The 26,068-nt window shown below is 38.4% G+C and overlaps 2 protein-coding genes across 2 annotated transcripts; one reads left to right on the top strand and one right to left on the bottom strand.

The window, feature by feature from the left end:
* Positions 1-949: 949 nt before the first annotated feature.
* On the top strand, positions 950-12,152 carry LOC133322995 (NADH dehydrogenase (ubiquinone) complex I, assembly factor 6 homolog). Its single transcript, XM_061531946.1, has 7 exons — positions 950-1,050; positions 9,722-9,829; positions 9,914-10,025; positions 10,091-10,210; positions 10,526-10,921; positions 11,870-11,973; positions 12,047-12,152. The coding sequence occupies exons 1-7, from the start codon at positions 950-952 to the stop codon at positions 12,126-12,128; spliced, it is 1,023 nt and encodes a 340-aa protein (XP_061387930.1). The 3' UTR covers positions 12,129-12,152.
* Positions 12,153-12,203: 51 nt separating this feature from the next.
* LOC133322994 (uncharacterized) lies at positions 12,204-15,704 on the bottom strand. The gene is made up of 6 exons (XM_061531944.1): positions 15,547-15,704; positions 15,138-15,479; positions 14,793-15,075; positions 14,477-14,721; positions 12,299-12,854; positions 12,204-12,224 (listed from the first exon to the last, which is right to left on the bottom strand). Exons 1-6 carry the CDS (start codon positions 15,702-15,704, stop codon positions 12,204-12,206), a joined length of 1,605 nt encoding a protein of 534 aa, XP_061387928.1.
* Positions 15,705-26,068: the final 10,364 nt, after the last annotated feature.

Here is a 26,068-nt window from a genome sequence, read left to right as displayed (position 1 = left end):
GCTATTTTGTTAACGCAAGATATTTGCGCTTAACGAACGAGTTTGACATGCGTTTTCGTATTACAGAGTGCGTTGATGCTACATTTGCGTAAAGTAGATGCGAAAGGAGATACAAAAACGAATTAGAGAGTACCAATTACGCGATGCGTTACAATTTTTCTCACGCATCGCAATACAGAGTAGCCCCCAGATATATGAATATATATAAATTGGGAAAAATTGGTTCAGGTTTAGATATAGCTCCCATATATATATTTCGTCCGATTTAAAGTAAATGGTGCACCAAAGACACTATATATCTTTCGAATTGCACGAAATTTGGCATAGCGTACTGAATTAAGAGTAGGATGATGTGTGCTAAGTTTCGTGATCATATTTTAGATATAGCTCCCATATATATTTTCGACCGATTTGGGGTAAATGGTGCACCAAAGTCCCTGTACATCAATCGATTTTCACGAAATTTGGCATAACGTACTGAATTAAGTCTAGAACGAAGTGTGCTAAATTTCGTGAAAATCCATTCAGAGTTATATATGCTTCTATGTGTCCTATATATTTAGTTTCGCACGATTTTAGGTAAATGGCGCACCAAACTCCCAAAATATGTCCGATTGAGACAAAATTTTGCGCAGGGTACTGTGCACCAAGTAATCAACGTATGTTCGATTGAGATGAAAAACTTCACTATGCGATGTGCTGCAGTCGCGGGCGTCAAGCTTGCTTTAAATCGGTCCAGAATTTAATAATTTTGTCCGATTCATATAAATGGTACACAACAGACTCTCTTCAACTGAAATGATATTTTGCATAGATTCTAGAATGACATTTGTTGTTTCTCATATATCACATATTTAATTTCGTCCGATTCCTTGGTTCTTCAAAGGTTCGTCAAAAATACTACGTCGGTTACGATATTAATCTTGTTGTTGTTGTAGCAACAGAATACATGTCATTTTGTCATGCATCGTCTGGTTCTGCTTCTTCTACCTCCAAATTCAGGAATGCTGCAACTTCAGCGGGTTGCGTCCAAAGTGAATTCGGCGATAGGTGAGTAGGCTTAGCTGGGCAATTTTAGAGGTGCAAAGTGTCGTGTGGTCCTAGTCCACATGCCGGACATGTGTTAGGTATCGAGCCGTCAATTCTTGCCCAATATGAATTGAGGCGGTTGCACCATCCTGATCTTAGTTGAGCTAAGACTACTCGTGTTAGCCTTGGCAGTTGCTTTTCCTCAGCTGCGATGGATGGGGGTGGTCTCCAATTATGGTATTCACTCGATATTGCTCTACTGCCTGAGCGACTGCATCCGTGTGAATACCATTCAGACCTGCTTGATAGGCTTCTTGATCTAGGGGTTCACGCTTGTACTTTTGGACCTCTCTCTCTAGATCATGAAGATCTTTCCTGACGTGCCTGGGTGGGGGAGTCCTGTCCATAAGGCTATGGCAGGGATGTTCCTGACGATAACACCCAAGCAGGTACTGCATCGACAACATATAGTTGTGACGATGGACGGGTAAGATCTTCGTCTTCTCATTAAGATGGTCCACTGGAGTCATGAGGAGACACCCTGTTGCAGTTCTCAGAGCAGCGTTCTGGCAGGCCCCGTTCCGACTTTTAGAACATTCCTTACTGGTTTTAAATGTTTAAATATCGTTGTGCGTCCTTCGCTGTGTCTATAAAAGAGTCTTCCACGTCTTCCAAATCATTATTGACAAATTTCCATACTGACTGTTAGGATCAAGGTACAATTATTCAAGGTAGGCCATAGCATCTTATAAATTACTTTTTTGTTTTTATTTATTCTGACGTTATAGTCCACAAAGTAGAGGTGTATTTTCTCTTATTTCACAAAACATACCCTACCTTGTATAAGTGTACCATGGTTCGGATTATGTTCTGTCTCTGGTTAGTCCATCGTTATAATATATAAACATAATTTTGGCTTCATCGCAAAATATAACGTCGTCCCAATATTCAGTCGGTTGTGAAACGTTCATATTGTCGATTGAAAATCTCTTGTCTATATTTGCTGGTTTCTTGTATGCTGCTCTCGATGCGTATTTGATTTTAAATATGGTCTGTCGAATTGTTTCGTGACAAACATTGTGGAAATTTGAGGGTTTTGCATAATTCTTCTAATAATTATGCACTCAGTACGCTAATTATTTTTGATCTTTGTATAAACTACACACTTTAACTCCAAACTTCCTTAGTTTTCTTCTCAATTTTATAGATTTTAAATTGTCTTTCGTATAACTGAAAATATTTCCGACAATTCGATAACACTTCTACATTTGAAAATGTTCAATAATTATGCAGGTGTATACTCATTCTTGACATACTGTACCTTCTTGATCAGAATAAAGTTCTATGTCGATTTATCATTATTTAAGATAGATCTCTGAAATTTTGTACAGACATTGCCAGTACCTCTAGGGCGGATATATAGGATATATATATATAGCATCAAAAACGTTGCAGTGTGCCAGAAACATTAACTGGTCAACAAAGGCGTTTATCTCTGTTCATCCTTTTATGACTGATAAATTTTTTGATAAAATATAAATTGCAATATTAAACGATTTCTTCTTCAATAAAGGCTTTCGAAATCGAATCGAACCCATAGGTTAATTCCCATTTTTCAGTTTTTATTTCAAATACCTATTTATTTAAATTTTTGTTTTCTACTAATTCTAGCATTTTCTGGTATATTCAAACCTTTATTTTCTATTTTAAGGATGATTTCCAATATGTTAGGTGTACTGTACAAATTGTTGAAAATTTGGATTGATTTTTCATATTTTTTATATGATTTTATCCGTGCTTAGTTTACTTAATGTAACAAATTTAAAGAGCTTTTTTTAATACTGTTACGAATATAACTTTAGATTTAAGTTAATTTAGATGAATTCCGTTAATTTAAGAATTTGAATTGTAACGTAAATTTCTACTACGCAGTTTATTTGAATAACTTCACAACAACAACCACTGTATAGATTTTTCTACATCCTTCCATTTCCTCTTTCATTTTCTATTTTGTTATTGTCGTACAATTCTTGTTAAACGTCATTCCTCTTTCTTTGTTATTCCCTCGCCTGTATATGTGTTGTTGTTATTCCTCTTTCTTTGTTATTCCCTCGCCTGTATATGTGTTGTTGTTATTGTAAGTTTGTTTACTCAAGTTTGTTGTTGTTATTGTTCACTCAGTAAGTTTGTTGTTGTTATTGTTACTCAATGTGTTTGTTGCATTGGTAGATTGTTCGTGATCTAGGTGTTACCAGATCGTCTAGAAACTTCTGTAGCGACAGGCAGGGCTCATATAAATAGAGGGAATGGAAAGGCAGTGAGTCAGTTGTGAATCAGATCGCGAATTGAAACCGTCGAGTAAAGTAAAGTGCAAAGTAAAGTTGTGTGAATAAAATCATTGTAATAATCGTAATCCGAAAGAACCTGCGTTTTATTTGGTACGAATTGTATCGGGAAATAAAACAACGTCTACACGAGATTTAGTAAAACCCAAGAACGTAACAATTGGTGTCGGAAGTGAGATTACGATAATACTACGATGAAGTTTAAGGATCTACGAGTGGAAGACTTGAAGAAGGAGCTGAATAAATTGGAATTGTCCTCTACTGGCAACAAGGCTGAACTACAAAAACGTCTGTTGGATGAGTTCGAGCGCCGTGGTATGAACATCGATACATATGAGTTTGACAGTAAGGATGAAGTGGATTTATCGGAAATGGGCGAATCCAACGGTGGGGAAGTCTCGTCAGTAGCTGCCAGGGGTGACGATTTCAGAGAAATGCTGGCTAAAATGTTGGAGGAAAATTCCAGAAAGTTAGTAGAAAACACGAGACGAATGTTCGAGGAGAATTCCAGAAATATGAACGAGAAACTCGAGAACATTACAGAAGTTATTGGAAGGAGAGTGGAAACCGTGGAGGTCCAAATTAAAGAGTTGGATAAGAAAGTGAAGTCAGTTGACGAGAAGATTCTGTCTGTGGATGAGAAATTTCTGGTCAACGACCACAGGGTTACGAATCTGGAGAAGAAAATGTCGGAACTGGAAATTAAGGGTGGTCCGGTGCGAGTTCCTGATACCACACTAAAAATCAAACCTCCTGTATTCGACGGCTCTACGTCATTCAATGTTTTCAAGTTACAGTTCGAGACAGTGGCTTCTAGAAATTCGTGGAACGACAGCGACAAAGCGGTTGCACTACTTCTGGCATTGAAGGGCAGTGCTGCTGATGTTATACAGAGCATTCCTGTCGCTTCTAGGAACAACTATGAAGATGTTATTGCTGCACTGGAACGTAAGTACGGTGGCGAACATAAACAAAACATCTACCTTATGGAATTAAGGGGAAGAGTGCAGAGGGCAAACGAGACGTTGCAAGACTTTGCAGCTGAGGTGGAACGTTTGGTGCTAATGGCGTATCCAGGAGAGAATCACCCATTGGTGGACCGTATTAAAATCGAAACCTTTGTGAATGGCATACGTGACCCTGAGATTAAATGTGCAACATATGCGTCACCAAAAGCGTCATTTGCCGAAACCGTGTCGTTTGCCCTTGCCCAAGAGACGGCAAGAATAATTGTTAAGCCCCAGACCCACAAGATTCGCCAACTGGAGACCGAAGGTTGCGAACCCAAATCTCTCGTTAACTCGATCAAGGACGCCATGAAGCAGGTAATAGAAGAAACAAAGTTAGTAGGGATGACTAAGCCCAGGGTTAGATGCTACAACTGCGATAAAGCAGGTCATATTGCGCGCGAATGCAGAGCTAAGCGCAAACGATCCAGGTCATCGTCACCACCTCCAACGAAAGATGGTAGACGAATGGCTCAACAGTCCACCAATGAGTCACCGTTAAACTAAATCGAGCCAGTCCAGCGGGGCATGAACTGGCTCCCATCGACGATGGCCCCACAATCTCCATAGCAATAGTACAACAGAAAAGTCACAACCTAACAACAACTGGGTACATTAATGGTGATAAGCGAGTTCTGACGTTAGATACTGGCGCATCAAAGTCCATCATAAGATCAGATCTGGTAAAGGGAAAAGTAACGCAAATTAATGGAGTCAGACTGCGCACAGCAACGGGGGAGCCCGCGGCAGTACACGGCAAGATTACCCTGAGACTAACTATTGCCAATAAATCGGAGAATTACGAGTTTATAGTTGCTGATATCATAGACGAAGTGATAATAGGCGCAGATTTTATGATTGCCTTTGGTATCAATCTGGATATGAAAGAGCGTGTGATGACCTGGTCTAACGTCGAAATTCCGTTAAACGTGGGCTACGATGAAAGTACACCCATTAGACGTCTGACTACGGACCATCCAGAGATAATACCGCCCTGTGCCGAAGCAATAATATGGGTACCAATGAATGGAGATTGTGGAGCCGAGAAGTTGTGGGTGGTGGAACCAGCAGAAAACATCAATAGTGACATCCTAATAGCGAATGCCTTGGTGAAAAGCAACGAGGACGGGCTGATTCCTGTTAGAGTTTTGAACCTGTCAAACAAGCAAGAGCAAATTTGCCAATTTTCCGATGTTGGACAATGCACACCAGCTGAAGCCGTAATTAATTTGCCATGGAGAAGAAGCACCTCGACGGCTACATAAAAGAGTGGACACACCAATTATCACCTTCCGAGAGGAACAAGGCTAAGCAGCTATTATGGAAATATGCCTCTACCTTTGCGTTAACAAAAGAGCACCAAGGAAGAACATCAGTGGTGAAGCATGAAATCAATACAGCAGACGCGAGACCCATTAAACAGCCTCCAAGAAGTGTTCCCCTGGCAAAAAGAGACGAGGTCCAGAAGCTGATAAGTGAGATGGAAAAGAGTGGTGTAATAGAACCATCGTCAAGTCCATGGTGCTCCCCAGTGGTCTTGGTCAAGAAGAAAGACGGAGGCACTCGATTTTGTGTGGACTATCGAAAGTTAAATGATGTCACCAAGAAAGACAGCTATCCGCTCCCAAGAATCGACGACACATTGGACACATTAGCCGGGACGTCATGGTTCTCCACCCTCGACCTGCAGAGTGGGTACTGGCAAGTAGAGATCGCCGAGAAAGATAAGGAGAAAACAGCGTTTGGCGTTAATGGGGGTCTCTGGCAGTTCAATGTCATGCAATTCGGACTCTGCAACGCCCCGGCTACATTTGAAAGGCTGATGGAGCGTGTGTTAAAAGGGCTGCAGTGGAAGTCATGCCTCATATACCTGGATGACATCATAGTCATGGGACGCAACTTCGACGAACACATCAAGAATTTAAAGGATGTTCTTCAGCAGCTTTCGTCTTCAGGCCTCAAGCTGAACCCAAAGAAGTGCAGTCTCTTCCAACGAGAGGTGAAGTTCCTGGGGCATCACGTGACGCCGGAGGGCATATCGACGGATAAGGAGAAAATTCAAGCCGTCAGAGATTGGCCGCAGCCCCGAAATCTCCATGAGCTGCGAAGCTTTCTGGGTCTCTGCACCTACTACCGTCGATTTGTCCCAAATTTTGCCAACATCGCCGCCTGTCTACACCGCTTAACGCAAAAAGGCCAGAGGTTCCAGTGGGGCAACGACCAAGAAGAGGCGTTCAGTAAACTCAAAGACATGCTATGTAGAGCCCCCATTTTGGCATACCCTATACCTGGCGGAAAGTTTGCTCTGGACACAGACGCAAGTGCGTGCGGCATCGGTGGCGTCCTTTCCCAGGAAATCGACGGACAGGAAAAAGTCATCGGGTACTACAGCCGGACATTGTCGAAGCCTGAGAGGAATTACTGTGTGACGAGGAGAGAGCTGCTTGCTGTCCTTGAGAGCGTTAAACACTTCCACAAATACCTATATGGCCAACATTTCCTGCTGAGGACCGACCACGCTGCTCTCCAATGGTTGCTGCGGTTTAAGAATCCGGAAGGTCAACTAGCCCGTTGGATCGAGAGGCTCCAGAGTTATGATTTCAGAATCGAGCACAGAAAAGGCGGAAAACACGGTAACGCTGATGCCCTGTCTCGTCGGCCATGCAAGGTAGAATGCAGGCATTGCTCAAAGGCTGAGAATAAGGAGAATATCGTTGATGTCCGACTATTGCAGTTTGAGTCGGGTGAAGATTGGTCGACGGAACAACGAAGAGATCCCATTCTGGGCAAAGTAATTTCGGCCATTGAAACGGGCAAGCGACCTAGTCGTAAAGAAATTACCTCCGAAAGCCCTCTTTTAAAATCCTATTGGGCCCAGTGGGACAGTCTACTTATAAAAGATGGTTGCCTATATCGCAAATGGGAAAGTGAGGACGGTAAATCTCACCGGAACTTGATCGTCGTCCCAGACTCCAAAATAAGAGATGTCTTGTCGGAGTTTCACGATGGGCCAAGTGGAGGACATCTTGGCATAGCAAAGACCGCTGAAAAGGTAAAGCAGAGATTCTACTGGGTCGGCTGTCAAAAATCCATTGCCGACTGGATCGCCAATTGTGAAAGGTGCATAAAAGCTAAAGGTCCAACACGGAAGAGTCGAGGCTACATGCAGCAGTATAATTCAGGAGCCCCTTTTGAAAAAATCGCAATGGATGTAGCTGGACCGTTCCCCACAAGCGACTCTGGGAACCGGTATGTCTTAGTGGTCATGGATTACTTCAGTAAATGGCCGGAGGTTTATGCTATCCCAAATCAAGAAGCCAGGACAATTGTGGATGTGTTCAGCAAAAATTGGATTTGTCGCTATGGTGTTCCATCTGAGGTTCATTCCGATCAAGGTAGGAATTTTGAATCAGCGATCTTCAAGGAAATGTGTGACTCCTACGGAATTAAGAAAACCAGAACGACGCCCCTACATCCACAATCAGATGGCATGGTGGAAAGATTCAATCGCACCCTTGAAGAACATCTACGGAAAGTGGTGGACAGTGGCCAACGAGACTGGGATGAGCATATTCCGAAGTTTTTATTGGCTTATAGATCGGCCATTCATGATTCCACATCCCGGACCCCAGCCAAAGTTCTGTTCGGAAATGAATTAAAGCTACCTGGCGATTTGATATTCGGTGCTACCCCAAACGACGATGTGAACCAAGATGAAGACAGCCAAAACTCTTTTAGTAAAGTCCACGATGCAGTCCGACATCGAATAAAAATGGTTAGCAACCGCATGAAGGCAAGGTACGATCGAGCGGCAAATACCGATGGGTTTCAAGAAGGGCAACTGGTACTATTGTTCAACCCACAACGAAAGAAAGGACTATGCCCCAAATTGCAAACGCACTGGGAAGGACCCTACAAGATTGTCACGAAAATAAATGACGTCGTTTATCGCATCCAGAGGAGCGACAGTCCCAGGTCGAAGATGAAAGTTGTACATTTGGAGCGGCTGACCCCCTACGGAACGGGAACTGTGCCTATTCGGGACGAACAGGCTTAAGCGGGGGGCAATGTTACGAATATAACTTTAGATTTAAGTTAATTTAGATGAATTCCGTTAATTTAAGAATTTGAATTGTAACGTAAATTTCAACTACGCAGTTTATTTGAATAACTTCACAACAACAACCACTGTATAGATTTTTCTACATCCTTCCATTTCCTCTTTCATTTTCTATTTTGTTATTGTCGTACAATTCTTGTTAAACGTCATTCCTCTTTCTTTGTTATTCCCTCGCCTGTATATGTGTTGTTGTTATTCCTCTTTCTTTGTTATTCCCTCGCCTGTATATGTGTTGTTGTTATTGTAAGTTTGATTCAAGTTTGTTGTTGTTATTGTTCACTCAGTAAGTTTGTTGTTGTTATTGTTACTCAATGTGTTTGTTGCATTGGTAGATTGTTCGTGATCTAGGTGTTACCAGATCGTCTAGAAACTTCTGTAGCGACAGGCAGGGCTCATATAAATAGAGGGAATGGAAAGGCAGTGAGTCAGTTGTGAATCAGATCGCGAATTGAAACCGTCGAGTAAAGTAAAGTGCAAAGTAAAGTTGTGTGAATAAAATCATTGTAATAATCGTAATCCGAAAGAACCTGCGTTTTATTTGGTACGAATTGTATCGGGAAATAAAACAACGTCTACACGAGATTTAGTAAAACCCAAGAACGTAACAATACTTTCAAAAAATGTAGTAAATTAAAAATCAGACAATGTTTTAATTATGTGGTCACTTTAAAGTCTATGTTTTTTTTTATAAAACCCGTTATTTATGGAAAAATTGCATGCAATAATTTTCTATTTTCACACTAAAGGGCTAAACAGAATGTTCGCGATAAGCGTTTGTTGTTATCGCGTTAACGCACGCAAAAAGTTAATATATATTTAACTCCGAAGCGCACAACAACTTCGAGCGTTTGTTTATCGTTTCCTTGTGGTTGTTGTAATTTCGATAACACATAATGCAACGGATGACTAAGCGTTCGGAATTAAAAACAAAACTAAAAAATACTTCAAACGAATCGTGGCTGATCAACAAATTTTTACCACAGTTAATGTTTTAATTACGTGACCACAACTGTATATGCAAACTAAACACAGCTTCTATTCCCTTCCACTCGCCATTATATAAACAGCTGTTTTCTTGACAAAAAATCGATTTCCTGAGCCCTATATTATTTCAATTTTTGATTTTTAGACCTCTTTATTTTGATTGGAAAAAATGTCATCTGGACCCTTGCAGATATGAAGATTTTTTCAATCAATAGCCGGCAACAAATTTCTTTTAGAAATCTACAAGCCATACTCCTGCAACAGCAACATCGGCAGCAGCATGGATCGACACAGCAGACCAATAATGGAACATCAAGTGTCCGGTATTGCATGAATTTGGTTGAGTGAGTACTAAGATTTTTAAAACTACGATCAAAACTTCTTTTGATTATATAAATAAATACAACAAAAAAGTTTATTTTGCACAGGAAAAATGATCACGAAAACTATTTGTGCACCCTGCTTTTGGATAATGCCCACCGTAGGCATGCCTTTGCCCTGAGGGCATTCAATGTGGAAGTGGCCAAGTGTTCGGCAAATGTAAAGCGTAAACTTCAACATCAAATAGAACATGCTCGGAATTTAATATCGAATTTTCATTGTAGGTTTCTGAGGATCATATTGCGAAGATGCGCCTGAAATTCTGGTTTGATTCCATAGAAAAATGTTATGCCAAAGAGAAAACATATGTGGCCGATCAACCGGTCTTAAGGGAATTGAAGAATGTAAGAAGATGTAGCTCCTATAAAACAAAATGCGAATAAGTCAAAATTAAGGGCAGGTTGCGGAACATTATAACAAACTCTTAACAATAAAATTTACGTCTCTTATAACGGGAATCAAAATTTCTCAAGTTCTCAAGGTCTTAGTAGTACCGTAGGTTACATACGGATTATAACGGATTTATATGAAGAAAATATTGGTAGTCCTTTAGGAATGTAATTTCACATTTCCAAGAAACGAACAAATATAGGTCTTCCCAATCAGGTCCTTAATTTGACTTATGACGAAACCACATACTAATGCTCTCTTCATTACAGGCCATTGATAGCTTTCAATTAAATAAAGTCTACCTAAAACGTCTAGTCAATGCCCGCGATCGTGCACCAAATGAACCCTTTGTTACCATTAAAGATTTGGAAACATATGCCGAACAAACTTACTCATCTCTTTTGTACCTGCTTGTTCAATTGACTGGAGTTAAAGATATGAATGTAGATCATGCCGCATCACATTTGGGCAAAGCTCAAGGTATTGTTACACTATTGCGATCGGTACCCTATACCAAACGTAGCCAAGCATTAAATATACCCCAAGAAGTGCTCATAAAGAACGGTGTGAGTCAAGAACGTGTTTTACGTTCAAAGGCCAATGATAAGGGTGTTGAAGATTGTATTTTTGAGGTAGCTACAGCGGCGCATCAACATTTGGAAATGGTAAGATATTAAAATGAAGGTCTTCTATCTTAAAAGAAGAAAGAAGGTCTGCAACCATAGTATACCAGAAACGTTTCTTTGAAAAGACATTTTCCCCTAGAAGACCAGAAGGTTTTCTGACAATAGACCAGAAGGTTTTCTGCCATTGAAGACCAGAAAATGTCCCACCATAGCAGACCGGAAGGTTTTCTACCATAATAAATCAGGTCTGCTACCATAATGGACTAGAAACGTTTATCCCCTAGAAGACTAAAAGGTATTTCCCCGAGAATATCAATGAAGATCCCAAGGTCTGCTACCATAATAGACCAGAAGAATTTTCCCTAAAAGACTGGAAGCTGTTCTGACATAGAGCAGAAAATGCTCTACCAGAGAAGGTCTGAAGGTCTTATACCATAATAAACCAGAAGGTTTGTTACCATAATAGACCAGCAACTTTTCTTCCCTATAAGACGGAATGTTATTTTCCCTTAGAAGACTAGAAGGTCTTCTGCCGCCATAGAAGACCAAATGGTCTGCTACCATAATAGAACAGAAGGTCTGCTACCATAATATACAGATGTTTTTCTCCCCTAAAATACCAGAAGATCTTTTGCCATAGAACAACAAATTTTCTACCATAGGAGGCCAGGAGGTTTTCTTCCATAATAAACCGGAAGGTTTGTTAACATAATAGACCCTTAGGTTTTCTTCCCTAAAATACGAGAATGCCTTCTTCCATAGAAGACCACAAGGTTGGGTACCATAAAAGTCCAAAAGGTATTTTCCCCTAGCAGACTAGAAGGTCTTCTGCCTTAGAAGACCATAAACGTCGCTCCCATAAAAGAACATCTTTTATTATAGCAGATCAGAAGGTATTCTAAGTATAATAAAAATAGTTCTATCGATATCTTTATGTTGACAGAACCAAAATGTTCCTTGGATTTTAAACATGCTTTTTTATTTTAGGCCCGTAATCTTTCTGACAAAGTCCCAAAGGAAGTTCGTAAACTATTCCTACCCGCTGTTGCTATTGAACGTTATTTGGAACGTTTAAGATTGGCAAATTTCAAGTAAGTTATTATTTTAAATAAATATTATTATTTAAATGATATTTAAAAAATCATTTGTTTCTTCTTCATACAGTCTTACACATCAATCATGCCTGCAAAGAGATTCAATGTTACCCTTTTCATTGTATATGCGAAATTTACGTGGTAAATTTTAAGGAGTTTCCAAAATTTCTAATGGTACAAATATATGATTCTTGGCAAGATCGCGACAGCATTCGGCCAACATAAAGTTAAAACAGGATATAAGTTTCCTACAACAATAAATTAAAATATGGAAATTAAAACTAATTTTTAAGACAATGTTAAAAAAAATAAAACCAAAAACATACAAATTAGTATTGTTGTTATCATTCGATTTGCTCCTGCCATTTTGAGTAGTTGTCGAATAATTCACAACATCTTCATAAGATAAATTTTGTGGAGTTTTATCATTATTACGCATGTGATTTGATCTTGATAAATAATTCCAAAAAAGTTTTTCAAATATTGTGGTTTTTGAATTTGAAGGTAGTACCATGTTGTCATTACCATCATTTAGGGGAACAATTAAGGGTGTAGTTTTACCTTCTTTGGGCATTATTGTAATTGATTGCAATTTAACAAAATTAATTTTCAAATTGATATGCAAAAATACATGCTCCAAATAACTATCCTCCTTCCATTTGGGATCATCAATTGATTCAATTTCCGTTAATAATTGCTGTGCTATTTGTGTAGGTTTATCTAAAATGCGATGTATTTCCAATACAGCGGGTATATTTCGGAAATTCAATGGTTTGCCGTAAGTTTTGCAATGAACAACGCAAAGTTTTGAATGATGTGGCTTCAGAGTGAATTGTATTGGTTCAAATGTCAATATGAAATAGCCGTTAATTGAATAACTAAAAGAGGAATAGTAAAGAATAGGAACGTAAGTTGTATTTTCTTTATAGCTTTAGAATATGGACCGTTTGTAAAAGAAAGAAAGATTGAATTATTCCATAGAAGATCAGAGGGCTAAAAGGAAGAAAATAGAAGAAAAAGAAAAGTCTTGTCCAAACTAGTGTGAAACGATCGAATTGCTCCTTATAACTGGAGCTCTCAAAATTGATGCATGTAAATAGAAACATTAAGGGCCGGTCGCGACATTCAAGTAGACTTTGTGACCTTTATTGCAACGGAGATCAATACATCCCAATGGACTGGGTGTTAAAAAGTTTGTTATTTGACATTTCAGGATTTTGAGAACTTAAACGGCATATACATTATAAGTTTTTACCAGGTTAACCTACTTTATGAGGATTTTTTTGGCATATAGGCAAAGGAATTGACAATAGAAACCCGCTGGGTTAACGAAATCCGGTTAAATGTAATCGTACTATTATAGTACGTTTACATTTAACCGGATTTCGTTAACCAAGTGGGTTTCAAGTGTCAATTCCTTTGCATATACGTCAAATAAATCCTCATGAAGTAGGTTAACCCGGTAAAAAGTTCTAATGTACAAGGAGTTTTAGATATAAATGCATGTTTTGTCGTAGCCCCCTTAAAAGGTATATTGAAGTTTTTAATCGAATTTTCTTCTGTAATAGTACGTTTACATTAAACCGGATTTCGTTAACCCAGAGGGTTTCAATTGTCAATTCCTTTGGATATATGTCAAATAAATCCTCATAAAGTAGGTTAACCCGGTAAAAAGTTCTAATGTATATGCCGTTTAATTTGGCATTTTTGGATATTGAAAACTTCTCTGCAGAGATGTATGATTGTAACCCCATATAAAAGTCTTGGAGGTCGAAAAATATATTTACAGAAAAATATCTGTATAGGTCCATGTTTTGTCGTAACCACCATATGCAGGTCCCGTTCCATTTTTTGTTTGTTTTAATTTAAAGCCCAATTTAAGGAATTTTGAGTTATTTCCTGTCGTATCTTTCGACTGCTCTATATACCGGCTTCCTTCGGCCCCTTAACAGTCCCACTGTCCTTTTGCTTGTCTTAAAACTCTATGTCTTTCAATTCATCTTGTCTATATAGCTCGCCTATTAAAGAACCCCAGTCTAAATAACATTCAGTCTACAGATGGTCCATTAATAAATGTTTCTTTCAGCATCTTTAAAGATGCCCTTCCGTTCGGCTCTAAATACTCCCTTCAGTTCGTCTCTAAAGACTCAATTCAGTTCGTTTCTGGTCTGTAAAGACTCCATTCAGTTCGTTTCTAAAGACTCCCTTCAGTTCGTTTCTGGTCTGTAAAGACTCATTTCAGACCGTCTGTAAAGACACCCTTCAGTTCGTTTCTAAAGACTTCCTTCAGCTAGTCAGTAAAGACTCCCTTCATACCATCTGTAAAGGCTCCTTCCAGACCGTCTGTAAAGACTCCCTTCATCTCGTCTCTAAAAATTCCTTCAGCTCGTCTTTAAGACTTCCTTCAGCAACAATAGGTCAATATCTTATAAAATCTAATGTTTAGGGTCGTACGTATAATATGATTATCGAAACAAGCAAAATTCAAAGTTCAACTTACGTTTGCCATTTAAATGCTATGCATATTTGATTGTGATTATGTATGACCACCATTTGTGAGCGTTCCTCATTTGGTTCCATGACAAAAGTCAATTTGTTTGGATATAAAACATATAAAAAATCCGAAGATTCATAATCGTTAATGGGAACAGTGGATTCAGGAGGGCAATCCTCATCATCCAAAATGCCTTTGCAGGACAGAGGGATATCGTAATTAAAACCGTTTAGGGACATAGTAAGAGAGAGCTGAAAACAAATTGAAAAAACAATTTTTATAAAAAACATTTAAAATAATACATGCGATTTTTAATTCTTACTTCATTTTCAAAATCACTTGGTCGATAGTCGACAATCAATGGCCAAACACTTTGTCGTGGCACTATCATATTGGAATTAATCAAGCAGAAACCTCTATCTCTGGCCCTAAAACGAAATTGCAGATTTTGACCTGTGATATTACGTATCCATATGGCCTGGGACATGCGGCGATATTCTTTTACATTAATCGGCAGTAATTCACGCGTCAATACACTTTCAATTGGATCCATGGTGACAATATTTAAATGAAAATTCCAGATAATTACACGGGAATTTGAGCAACTGCAAAAAGTAATTATATTAAAAAAAAACAACTATTAAAAGACAAATCTAAAATAATCTACCTCATTTCATAGGAAAGCATAAATGATCCATATAAATAAAAATGGGCCACCATAGACATGGCCACTAAATCATTTGGCCCCAGATGAAAAATTTCCTGTGATATGTTTATCAGACGACGATGTGGACAATGATACAAATAACGAAATTGATTGAAACCCACACGAGTCTCAAGCGGCGAACATTGACAATTTTGTAAACGTTTCAAAGTTAGTGTCAAGGCTTGGCGGGACACATTTCTCAGCCAGAAGATAATTTTCAATGGTTTACTATTCAATTGGCGGGTGGGTAAATATAAACTATGTTCAATGTGATTGACATCTGATGATAATTTTTCATTTAATCTAGGTTAAGAATATATACATACATATTGTTATTAAGATAATGACATCGGTCGTCTTTTTTTCCTACCCATCAATATCCAATTTTTGCCAATAGAATATCTTCAGTAACGGTGGCCTAATGACGGTAATATTTTCTACTTCAAATATATCATGACTGAATAGTTCATCAGTTGGTATCGGATCTTGTATATTATTTTTTGCGCAAATGGTGCTGGATTCCAACATGGGTATTAATTATATTTTATGAATAATGGTTAAAATCTCACTAAAATCAATATTTTTTAAATAAATATTTCGATGACTGCTATGAGCGGTATAAATAAATATCTGTTCGTTACCCAAATTTTCAAAAAGTATTTTTTAAACTTCCTTCATAGAGAGGTATAAATGTTTAATATGCCATTTCGCTTGCAACACTTTGAAATATTAACATCTCTCCGGTAAATCGTTGGCTTCAACTCATTTAATTTGATCCAGAATATATATACATTTTCTATATCTTGTCTATATCTGCCCCTCTTTCATTTTTACATCACGATAGCGATTTGGAGTAATGGGATTTGAAATGTTACAAATTTCATCATTTGTTGTTGTTGTAGCAGCTGTCTACATGTTAGTAGTATTTCAACTATTCTGGTTCTGACTCTTCTGTTTCCAGGTTTAGGAAGGTTGCAATCTGTTAAGGCTGCGTCCAAAGAGATTCCGGGTTTAGCAGGACAAAGAGATGCAGCGTATCTTGAGGTCCTAGTCAACACGCAGGGCATGTGTTTGGTACCGTGCTGTCAATTCGGGCCCAATACAAATTGAGGCGGTTGCACCATCCTGATCTTAATTGGCCTAAACCCACTCTCATTTGTCTAGGCAGCTGTCGCTCTTCTGCTGCTATAGGTGGTGGGTGGATTCCAAGTACTGCATTCACATGGTATTGGTTCATCGCCTGGGTCGATAAGCCTGTTGATCTAGGGTTATCTTTTGTACCCTTTGGACCTCTCTCTCTCTATCATGTAGTCTCTCATTACGTGCCCGGTGGGAGAATTTTATGGATGATTCCTACGATAACACTCAAGCAGGTACTGCATCGACAACATCCTGTTTTAACGATGTACGGGTAAGACCATTACCTCCTCTTGTAAATGGTCCACTGGCGTTATAAGGAGGCACCCTGTCGCAATTCTCAGGCCTGCATTCTGACAGGTTTGAATGTTCTTCCACTGCGTATCGCTTACATTCATTTGTGGGGGTTGAGGGTGCCAACCTCGCATATATTCAGATATGGCAAAGCCTCTTTTCATGGTAAGGACTCGGTAATTAAGCCAGACGGGGCCCTGTCTGCAAACCCTAAACACTGATGGGGACGAGATCGCCTAACACCCCAGTATTAGGGAGGCAACTGGGGAAGGCAGTCATCTACGTACCACAGGACCCGCTGATTGACCGTGACCGCGATTATTTGATATTCACTGTGGACGCGTTCGTTAGCATTCAGCTTTACTCCCCGTATTTTAGACACATTTTTTTATTTTTTTCTTTACAGAAATTTTTAATGTGGTGCTTTTTTTTTGTAAAATTTTGGTGTAAGATCTTGTTTTAGTGTAAAATTTAAACTTTGTTTTGCAGCTGCCAATCGAACTACAAATGGACATACAATAGATTTATGGATAAAGCCAAGGAACAGGTCAAGTTTAGGAACAGATCGTAGATCATGCTGAAAAACAACAGTTAAAGTTCAGTGGTAGTTGTGTAGGGTATGATAGCTAGGTCTTTTAAATGACATAGTTAAGGGTCCAGGTCCTTCGTCCGTTAATTTCAGACATTATCAAATGTACAAAAGCCAATATCAGAACCTAACAAAATGACATTTTAAAATGAATGAATGGATTAAGATTTTCGGCTACGCTACATGGAGCATTTTGAGTTTAGGGGCTCATCTCGAATTGTTTTGCCTGTTTTTCCCCCAGGCAGGTCTCGTCTTCCTGGTCTTCCTGATAATATGATATGGACCTCTGAAATTTCGAAATTCATATGCTCATAACTTCGTCATTTATGGACCGATAAAGGTAATATCATCATACTTACTGGCTGTTTCTGTGAAATTCGAAACGAAACCAAAATCAGCAGAGGTGGCACAATTTCACGTTCATACGAAATATTTGAATACAACTTTCCAATCTTTCCTTTATTTCCTATTAAACTTTTCAAACGACTACCCTTTCGACTACAGCAAAACTGCTACAACAAATTTGAATGAAACAACGACCGACCGAAGAGTCCAACCGAATATGTGGATTGAAAACAAGCGAACGAAGTTCAAAAAGAACTAAAGAGTAGGCGATTTTTTTTTATTCCGATTACTTTCAACTAATCGAAAGTGGACACAAAACGAACGTCAAGGCAAAACAAAACATAACAAGTCAGATAAAATCGTGAAAACGGCTGGGTCGGACGTCGAAAAGTTCTGTTTTGCAAGTGCAAGAAGAGTGAAAAACGGAGTGAAAATTTTTGTATTTATAAATTTAGAAAAAAAGAAAGGAATATAACTATTGCAAAAAAACAAACAAAATGGTAAAGAAGTATTTATTACTGAAAAAAGTGCAATAATGATTTTTTAAATAATCGATTTAATGAAATTTCAATGGAATTGTTGATTTTCTTTGAAAAGAAAAAGTTGTATTTTAAGGAAGAAAGAAAAAAACGGAGTGAAAATTTGTGTAAAGTGCTGAATGATGTGAATGAAGTACAGGAAGGAAGTGGTTGTTACTGATTTATCGATTTTTCTTTTGCAAATTTTTTTGTGTGTTTATATAAAAAATAAAAGGAATTATTTCAACAAAGCAAAGTTATCAAATTCGAAAAAAATAATTTTTAACAAGTGGTCAATTTTGAAAACATAAATTTGTAAAGTGGTTGCTGCAGGAGTGGGAGAAACTGCAATGCAAATCTCCAGCCAGAGACCTGCGCCAATCGGCTCACAGCCGGCTGAGCCGAGCCGCCGTTAAAATTCAAAAGCCGCCGCCGCCGAAATTTTGTTCGGCTTCAATCGGCTTAAATACAGCCGCCGTTTCATGTTCGTTATAACAAAAAAATGTGAAAAAAATACTGTTTTTATAATTAATATAATTATTATAATTAAAAACCAGTGAGCGGGGCAGTATAGTCGGACGGGGCCGACTATATGATACCCTACACAACTTCCTCGAAAATCTAACTTTCTGTGGTTCTATATTTTGATCTTGGGCAATATTTGCACTCTCTTGACCTCTACAGTGGGTTGTGTTCAATTGTGTCCTATAGATCGACTCGAAAAAACACAAAAAATATGTTTTCGGTCCACTTTATCCCAATATTATTATCTGATCATCACCGAAAATTATGGGCGTTGTCCTTGACCATACCTGGATCCTCATGGAAAAATTCAAAGCGATCAGCACTATATTTCCGCCCTCTAGTGTGTTAATGGGTTACTGAATAATATCTGAGTGCGTAAGCACCTGTATATATTTACGTGTAACTCCCACATCCAAGTACATACGACAACGTAATTGATATCAATTTGAAGGCCAACCAATCCTCATGGATATGTTGTAAACTTCTTGGGTCTATGTCATTCAGGGGTAAATATATACGCTATAGAATACAAATTTTGTAATTTTCTAGTCCATTTGACCCGCTAAATATTGACCGATCTTTGTCAAAGCAGACATGCTTATTCCTTAGCCCGATCCCGATGTTCGGGCCATAATTGCGACAAAAATTAAGTATTTGGTCCATTTGATCCCCTAAATATTAACCGATCTTTACCACGTATGATGGCCAGAACCCATCATACGTGCCAAATTTCGTGAAGATTGGTCCATAACTGTGGCCTGTATCGTGTTTACAAATTATAATGGACAGACGGACGGACACACATGTCTAGATCGAAACTAATTCAGAATCCTATGACGACATAGCTGTGTTTACGGAAATTGATAACGACATAAATGAGTATGAAAAAATATTGAGGAGAAAAAGTCAAATTAAAGAAAAAAGTACAATTGCTTTAACAAAAAAAAATCCTCAGAAGGATCAGTGGTTTGGGACCGTTTTGGCCAATTGGTAATTGGAAACAAACCTGTTCTTACAAAGTTCCAACTTTGCAAATTTTGCTTTGAGGAGAACCCCTGCGACAAAAAAGGTGGGTAAATGTTATTTCTTGGAAATGATAAATTAATTAGGAACCGTTGTTTTAGGAGAATTACCAATTAGATTAGATTTTCAATACAATATTGTATTCTATGAAAAAATAAGTGACAACAAAGAAGATTTAATTTTCAAAAACGAAACAATTTTATGTCTTGACATCGGCTCACAGCCGGCTTTAAGCCGCCGCCGACATTTTTAACATAAGCCGCCGCCGCCGACAAATTTGCTCGGCGCAGGTCTCTGTCTCCAGCCTGTATACAATGCTATTGGGGATTCATGATTGTTGCCGTCAATGAATGTTTTTTCTCAGTCAGTCAAGGCGAGGCACGGCACGGCCAAGCAGCCAGACTCTTTTGTTCACCTCATCGTCGTCATCATCATCATCTCCTTGGCTTTTCATTCTTCTGTATATTTTTTTGTTCTGCTGCTTTCATTTTCCACCTTAGAAATGGATGAAATGGGTGGGTGGGTCGATGTACGGAATTGTGGGCTGGTGGACCCCGAAGACAAAGTGGAGTGAGAAGAATATGAGAGTAGAGCTAAACATTTGTTTTTTCCTTGTTTTACAGAATCAAAGTCAAGACCTCATACTCCGCCTCATCTCATTATGTTGGCAAATGGCTCCTCTTGTGGGGGAGGGCGGGTATTTCGCTGGTTGTATATCTTGGAAAAGGTGTAGTAGCAGCAGTAGCCACTTTTGTGTGTGTGTACATTAGAGGATATGTAGGTATATAACATTGGGCCATGGTAGCCTAAAGCCACCCTTCTGTATGACTTTGATGATGGACGGACCGAACGACCTCCTAACTGCGAAAATTTCGCATTTCGTGATTATAATGGATGCGATTCTCTGTGTGTGTACGCATGGTTTACCATTGCATTTCCTAATATGTAATAAGCCATAATCATCAAGTCAAGGATGAATGCCTTGAAAACATTAACATGTTTTGTTTTGTTTGTTTCGTGTTATTTATGTTATCCTGACCACCTTGCCCTTGTAGACCCCGAATGTCGGCTACATTTTGTGGTTAATGTAGCCAACATTCATTTTTCACATTTCATGCCATTTATGGATGTTGCCCTCGAATGATTTTTGTAGGTGGTTAACTAACAGACAACTGGTAGGCAAACCAACGGCTGTCTGCTAGGAATCACTCTGTGGGAATTTTTTTTAAATGTAAGATGTTGGCTTTTTGCTGACTTTGTGGTTTTATGATGTGCAGAATCCTTGTTTTTAGTCATCTTCTTTGTTTTTCTTATTTGTGAGATTGATGTTGTTGTTTTGCTAGGTGGTAGTGTGGTGGCAGTCATTCGTCTCTGATGTTGTTTTTGTTTGTTTCCGCTGCCTTGTTAAAGACCAAGTTTACAACGATTGCATTATTGAGTGGTTGTTTTTTTTGCTCTGTTCAAATGTTTTTTTTTTTTTTTTCAATAACCCAACACCAGCCAAAATTGTTGCTCCTTGCGTTGCTCGTCTTGATGATGGCCTCTCAAGCTTTAAGTACATCGTTGTTGTTGACCCTAGAGAAGAAAGAAAAAGAGAAGTGGCAAAGGGGCTTTGTTTATTTTTAGATGAAAAATTTAATTATTCCGTTATGCATAAATGCTACTTTGTATTCTCCAAATGTCAGCCAGCGATACAAATATGAATGAATGTTCTAAATGTGCTAATTTCCTAATAAAGAAATTTCGTGTTCGAACAATTTTTAAAAATGTAATATGTCTCTGTGTACAAGTACATCATTACACATACAATATGGGATATATTCTAAATGCAGCGGAACCTTTACATTGGGGCAAGTTCAGGCAAATATTTCCTTTAAGGCCACCTCTCAGAAAAATCACCATAAGTATCACCTAGTATGCTGATCACGGCAACATACTTTTTTTTGGAAAATACATACATAGTTTTGGATATATATTATTTCCTTTAAGGCCACCTCTCAGAAAAATCACCATAAGTATTACCTAGTATTCTGATCATGGCAACATACTTTTTTTTGGAAAATATATACTTCCCGAAATATGGGGGCTTTAAAGTTAGGAAAATCACACCACTTTGCTTAACTCTAGTTTAGTAAAAACGATCAGATTTTGTTTTTTTTTAATTTTGATAGATGTAGATATTTTTACCCTAAATTTGGCGATATATAATTTTTATACCCTTCACCACACTGTGGTACAGGGTATTATGTCTTTGTGCATATGTTTGTAACAGGCAAAAGGAAACGAGATAGACGCATGGTTCCTTTTGAGAATATGCATAGAATCACTTTCTAAGTCGATTTATGCATGTCCGTTCGTCCGTCTGTCTGTCCATGTTAAATTGTAAACAAATTACATCTCGCATTTATTATTCGAATTGGATGAAATAATTTGGCACAGCTCATTCATTTGACCCAAGGACGAACCGTATTGAAATTGGGAAAAATCGGATAAAATTTATATATAGCTCCCATATATATTTTCGTCCGATTTAAGTTAAATTGTGCACCAAAGTCCCTAAATATCTTTCGATTTGCACGAAATTTGCCACAGCGTACTGAATTGAGTTAAGATTTAAATATAGCTCCCATATATATATATATGTATATATTTCGCATTTCGCTGAATTCAGCCTAGAATGATGTGTGTTGAGTTTTTTGAAAATCGTTCCAAATTTTTAACATTGCGGCGTACCAAATAGCGTCTATCAATTTTGCTATAAATCGTTTTCCATAAATTTGTCCCAGGGTAGGCAGAAAGACATGATCAATTGTAAGGATACATATGTACAACATACCCAAAGTGGTGAAGGGTATCATATAGTCGGCCCAGTCCGACATTTCTACTTTCCTTACTGGTTTTTTCTTGGGGGAGGTACTTGGGTACCCGTTTATACCTGGTTCTACGGATCCGACTAACACAAAATGTGTCTCATTTTATGCCAGACTACCATTTATACTTTTCAAAATGGTGCGATATGTTGCTGTTGTTGTAGCAGCCCTATTGCTTTTACACAATGGGCTGAGGTGACAGACGTTGACCGAGTAGACTTCCACCGCACGAATTAACCTACGGGAGATCCTCTTAGTAAAATGTGTATTGATTTTAACTCTGTATACTTTAATGTAGATTTTTGTTTTTTGTAGCTGGTTTATGGTGTGTACGCGATCCCACCCCTGCCCCTCGGTGGGCAGGGGTGGGAATGAGAGGCGTGGAAAAGTCGAAAAACAAAAAAAAACTCCTCTGCCGTGGAAACGGGTGCGATCTGTGTTTGTGTCTGGTGTGAATCAAAAAGATATGGGTCCTTAGAACCCTACAAAAACAAGAAAATTCTTTGGCGCAGCCGGAGAAAGTCATATATCGCCGACCGAAGGCCGTCCACCAAGAAACTATTAAACGTGAGATACAAAAGTGAAAAGTGGCCTTCTTGTAAACCGGAAACAAAAACCTACCTATGGAAAAAATTAAAATTTTTCTCAGAGGTGGCCCTAAAGGAAATTTGTTCCCATGTTCAAAATTGGAAAATATTTGGATGGGTGATGTTACGACTGTTAACATGCCGGTCAACTTCCATCATTTCTCCGATTTTATCGGAAACCAAAATTGCGAATAATTGGCTGTTACAGTATCGGAACCATAGACACCATTCACTATTTTAGCCGTTGGGTTGCATTTTCGCCTTTCGAGAAATCCATCAGTACAGCCATCAACCGAAAAAATCATGGAAGTCTTTCTCCCAACCTAATATATTGAAAAAAATTTGCGAAGAAGTCTTCCCAACATCTGGAATGGACATATTCATATAGGAAATTATATGAGAACGATTTTTTGCCCATTGGGAATCTAGCACCAAATTCCTACCACACTCGAAGGTCTTCGATGCCGTCAATCATATCAAACTGTTTGAGGGCAAAGGGAAGTCCTACATTTTGCCGCAAAATGCACACCAATTGAACAGCAAAAATGAATCTCATACTGAACAAAATGGTCGATGGAGAACAGATTCTTACATTTAACTATCCCAAGATTTTGGATAGCCACTGATATTTGCCATAAGCTGGTCAGTGGCACTTGGAAATCTGACAAGCATATATTGTTAGTGTTAAGCTATGTGGCGCATGTGTGGTTTGCGAATGTGGAAAACATTTAGACCAGCCAGAATGTCGGAATGAACATGGTGTATCCTCATTATACAAGGACTGTAAGGGAAAATATTAGAGTTTATATCCCATATTTGATAAAAAATCACATAAGGTGTCATTAATTTTTGTTTGAAACAATAATAGCAGTAGTCAAGGTCGCAGAAGTGAACTATTGTGCATGATTAAATCCCGCATCGATTGATTGTCTCATCCAATATGCAATGTGAAAAAAATGTTTCTAACGTTGGTGATTTGTAATGCATCCCAAGTATTAGTCATACTTAAATGAATGTATCTAATAACAACTAATACGTTTAATGTAAATTTGAAGTTATTCTCCAAGTGTTCTAAAATCTTTGTTGCTGTTTTTCTTTTCAAAACCTTTTTCGTTTTTTAGATGAGTAATATTCTACAAAAAGAAATTATTGTTATTAATTTTGTAAGCTCTAAAATATATTTAAAAATAAGAACAAAAATTTCAAATCGTGGAAAGGGAATTAATAACACCGTAAAAATAGATTTCAAAGTATAATGGAAGATTTTAAAGTTACAGCTTCGCCAGGAGAGTTTTTACACAAAGCCATGAATCATGGTTGTATCTTGTATCTATCAAACAATAGCTGTCTCTTTGTTACGAAGGATTTTACATACACATATTAGATGTTTTATCTTTTCTAACTCCTCTTCATCCTCACTTATAATACTAGTCCATTGATATATCATTTGGAGATGAGAAACATAATTCCCTATTTACCTGATGTTATCATTATGGTAAGTTTAAACCATTTCTTCCCGGGATTGCTACTCTTCACCAAGAACAATGAAATCCCTAAATTTCTCTATCTACCTCTCTTAAATGGAATTGCTCTTGGCGTTAGCCAGGCGCCATTTAAGGCAATCAAGCTTTATTTCAAAAGCAAGGTAGACTACCAACCGAGGTACACAGCAGTGAGGGGGTACTGCATTTCATGTTGTGGATCATGACGATAAATTAAATCCCGATAAATGTTGCATACGGTTCGAACCCAGGAAGAGGAGAAGCTGATAGAGAACACTATAAGCTACCCAAAGCTGGTATGAGCAATAACTATCTTTCAGCACTAGAAATTCCTGGATTATAATAATACCGGCCATGCTGCAGCAAACAGATAAATGATGATTGATCACTCTGCAGGGGATTTTCAGGGCTTGTCTCCTTTTATCGTATATACCAAGTCTATGGAAAGAGGTAACGGTGATCTTTATTCCGAAAGCTGGGAAGTCGAGTTATACACTAAGGACTATAGACCAATTAGTCTTTCTTCCTTGGTTATTAGACTCTGAAATTAGGAATATTATCAACCCAAATACAATTAGCAAATCCAGCAGCATGCCTATATCAAAAGCAAATCAATTGACACTGCCTTACATTAGGTGGTCGGACATATCGAGAAGAATATGGAGAACTATGATTATACATTGGCTGCGTTCCTTGACATTGAATGTGCCTTCAACAATGTGAAGCTGGAAGCTATTCATTCTGCTCTCGAATCTATTCATTCTCAGATATCCCCACCCTCCTAACGGATGGGATTGAAAGAATGCTGGAAAGCAGTATTATCAACTCGTGCATTGGAGAGAGTTCCGTTAGGAAACCTGTTAACAGAGGCGCACCACAGGGAGGAGTACTATCTCCTGTAATATGGCTTCGGGCTATAAAGGAGATACTTTTGAAATTCGATCACCTTAGGATAAATGTTGTAGCATATGCCGATTATGTGCTCATGCTAATCGGTGGAAAGTTTCTGCCGATTACTTTTGACATCATGCAGTGTGCCTTATTAACTCTGTCCAACTGGGCACACACCAATGGACTTAAATCTCACGAAGACAGAAATGGTACTTTTCACTAGGAAGCTTTAAATCCCTTTCTTTAGAAGCAAAATACCTTGATACATGTTGAGGAACACACTTAGAAAGGTCTTATGGCGCTCCACTCCTGCAAGAAATCTTTAGGTAAGAGTGGCTATATATGTCGATAGTCAGGCGGCTCTTAAATCGTGTACTATTAACACAAAAACGGTTAGTGATTGCAAGGATGCTCTTCATTGTATACTACAGTTAAATTTTGTTGGGTTCCAGGACACAGTAACATAAAAGTGAATGAGATAGCCGATTAACTTGCTTGAGGGGGTTCGCAGTCGTCCATTTAACCGATTGAGGGATCCGTACATCATCCCATTGGATACTTTATTGGCAAAATCCGTATGAGCTACTGTGAGGTAGTCGGCAACAAATGGT

This window comes from Musca vetustissima, unplaced genomic scaffold (genome assembly GCF_032173495.1).
Source record: "Musca vetustissima isolate MV318-11 ecotype Yass unplaced genomic scaffold, APGP_CSIRO_Mvet_v1 utg47764, whole genome shotgun sequence".
NCBI classification, from domain to species: Eukaryota; Metazoa; Arthropoda; class Insecta; order Diptera; family Muscidae; genus Musca; species Musca vetustissima.
This window is presented reverse-complemented; position numbering and strand designations above follow the sequence as displayed.

What these genes read in the sequence shown, in the direction of transcription:
- LOC133322994 (XM_061531944.1), bottom strand. Translation starts at nt 15,704, where the DNA reads ATGTTGGAATCCAGCACCATTTGCGCAAAAAATAATATACAAGATCCG. An exon ending in ATGCTTTCCTATGAAATGAG is followed by an intron (nt 15,076 to 15,137) that starts GTAGATTATTTT and finishes TACTTTTTGCAG; the next exon opens with TTGCTCAAATTCCCGTGTAA. An exon ending in ATAGCATTTAAATGGCAAAC is followed by an intron (nt 12,855 to 14,476) that starts GTAAGTTGAACT and finishes TTCCTCTTTTAG; the next exon opens with TTATTCAATTAACGGCTATT.
- LOC133322995 (XM_061531946.1), top strand. Translation starts at nt 950, where the DNA reads ATGTCATTTTGTCATGCATCGTCTGGTTCTGCTTCTTCTACCTCCAAA. An exon ending in TCTTAAGGGAATTGAAGAAT is followed by an intron (nt 10,211 to 10,525) that starts GTAAGAAGATGT and finishes TCTTCATTACAG; the next exon opens with GCCATTGATAGCTTTCAATT. An exon ending in CGCATCAACATTTGGAAATG is followed by an intron (nt 10,922 to 11,869) that starts GTAAGATATTAA and finishes TTTTTATTTTAG; the next exon opens with GCCCGTAATCTTTCTGACAA.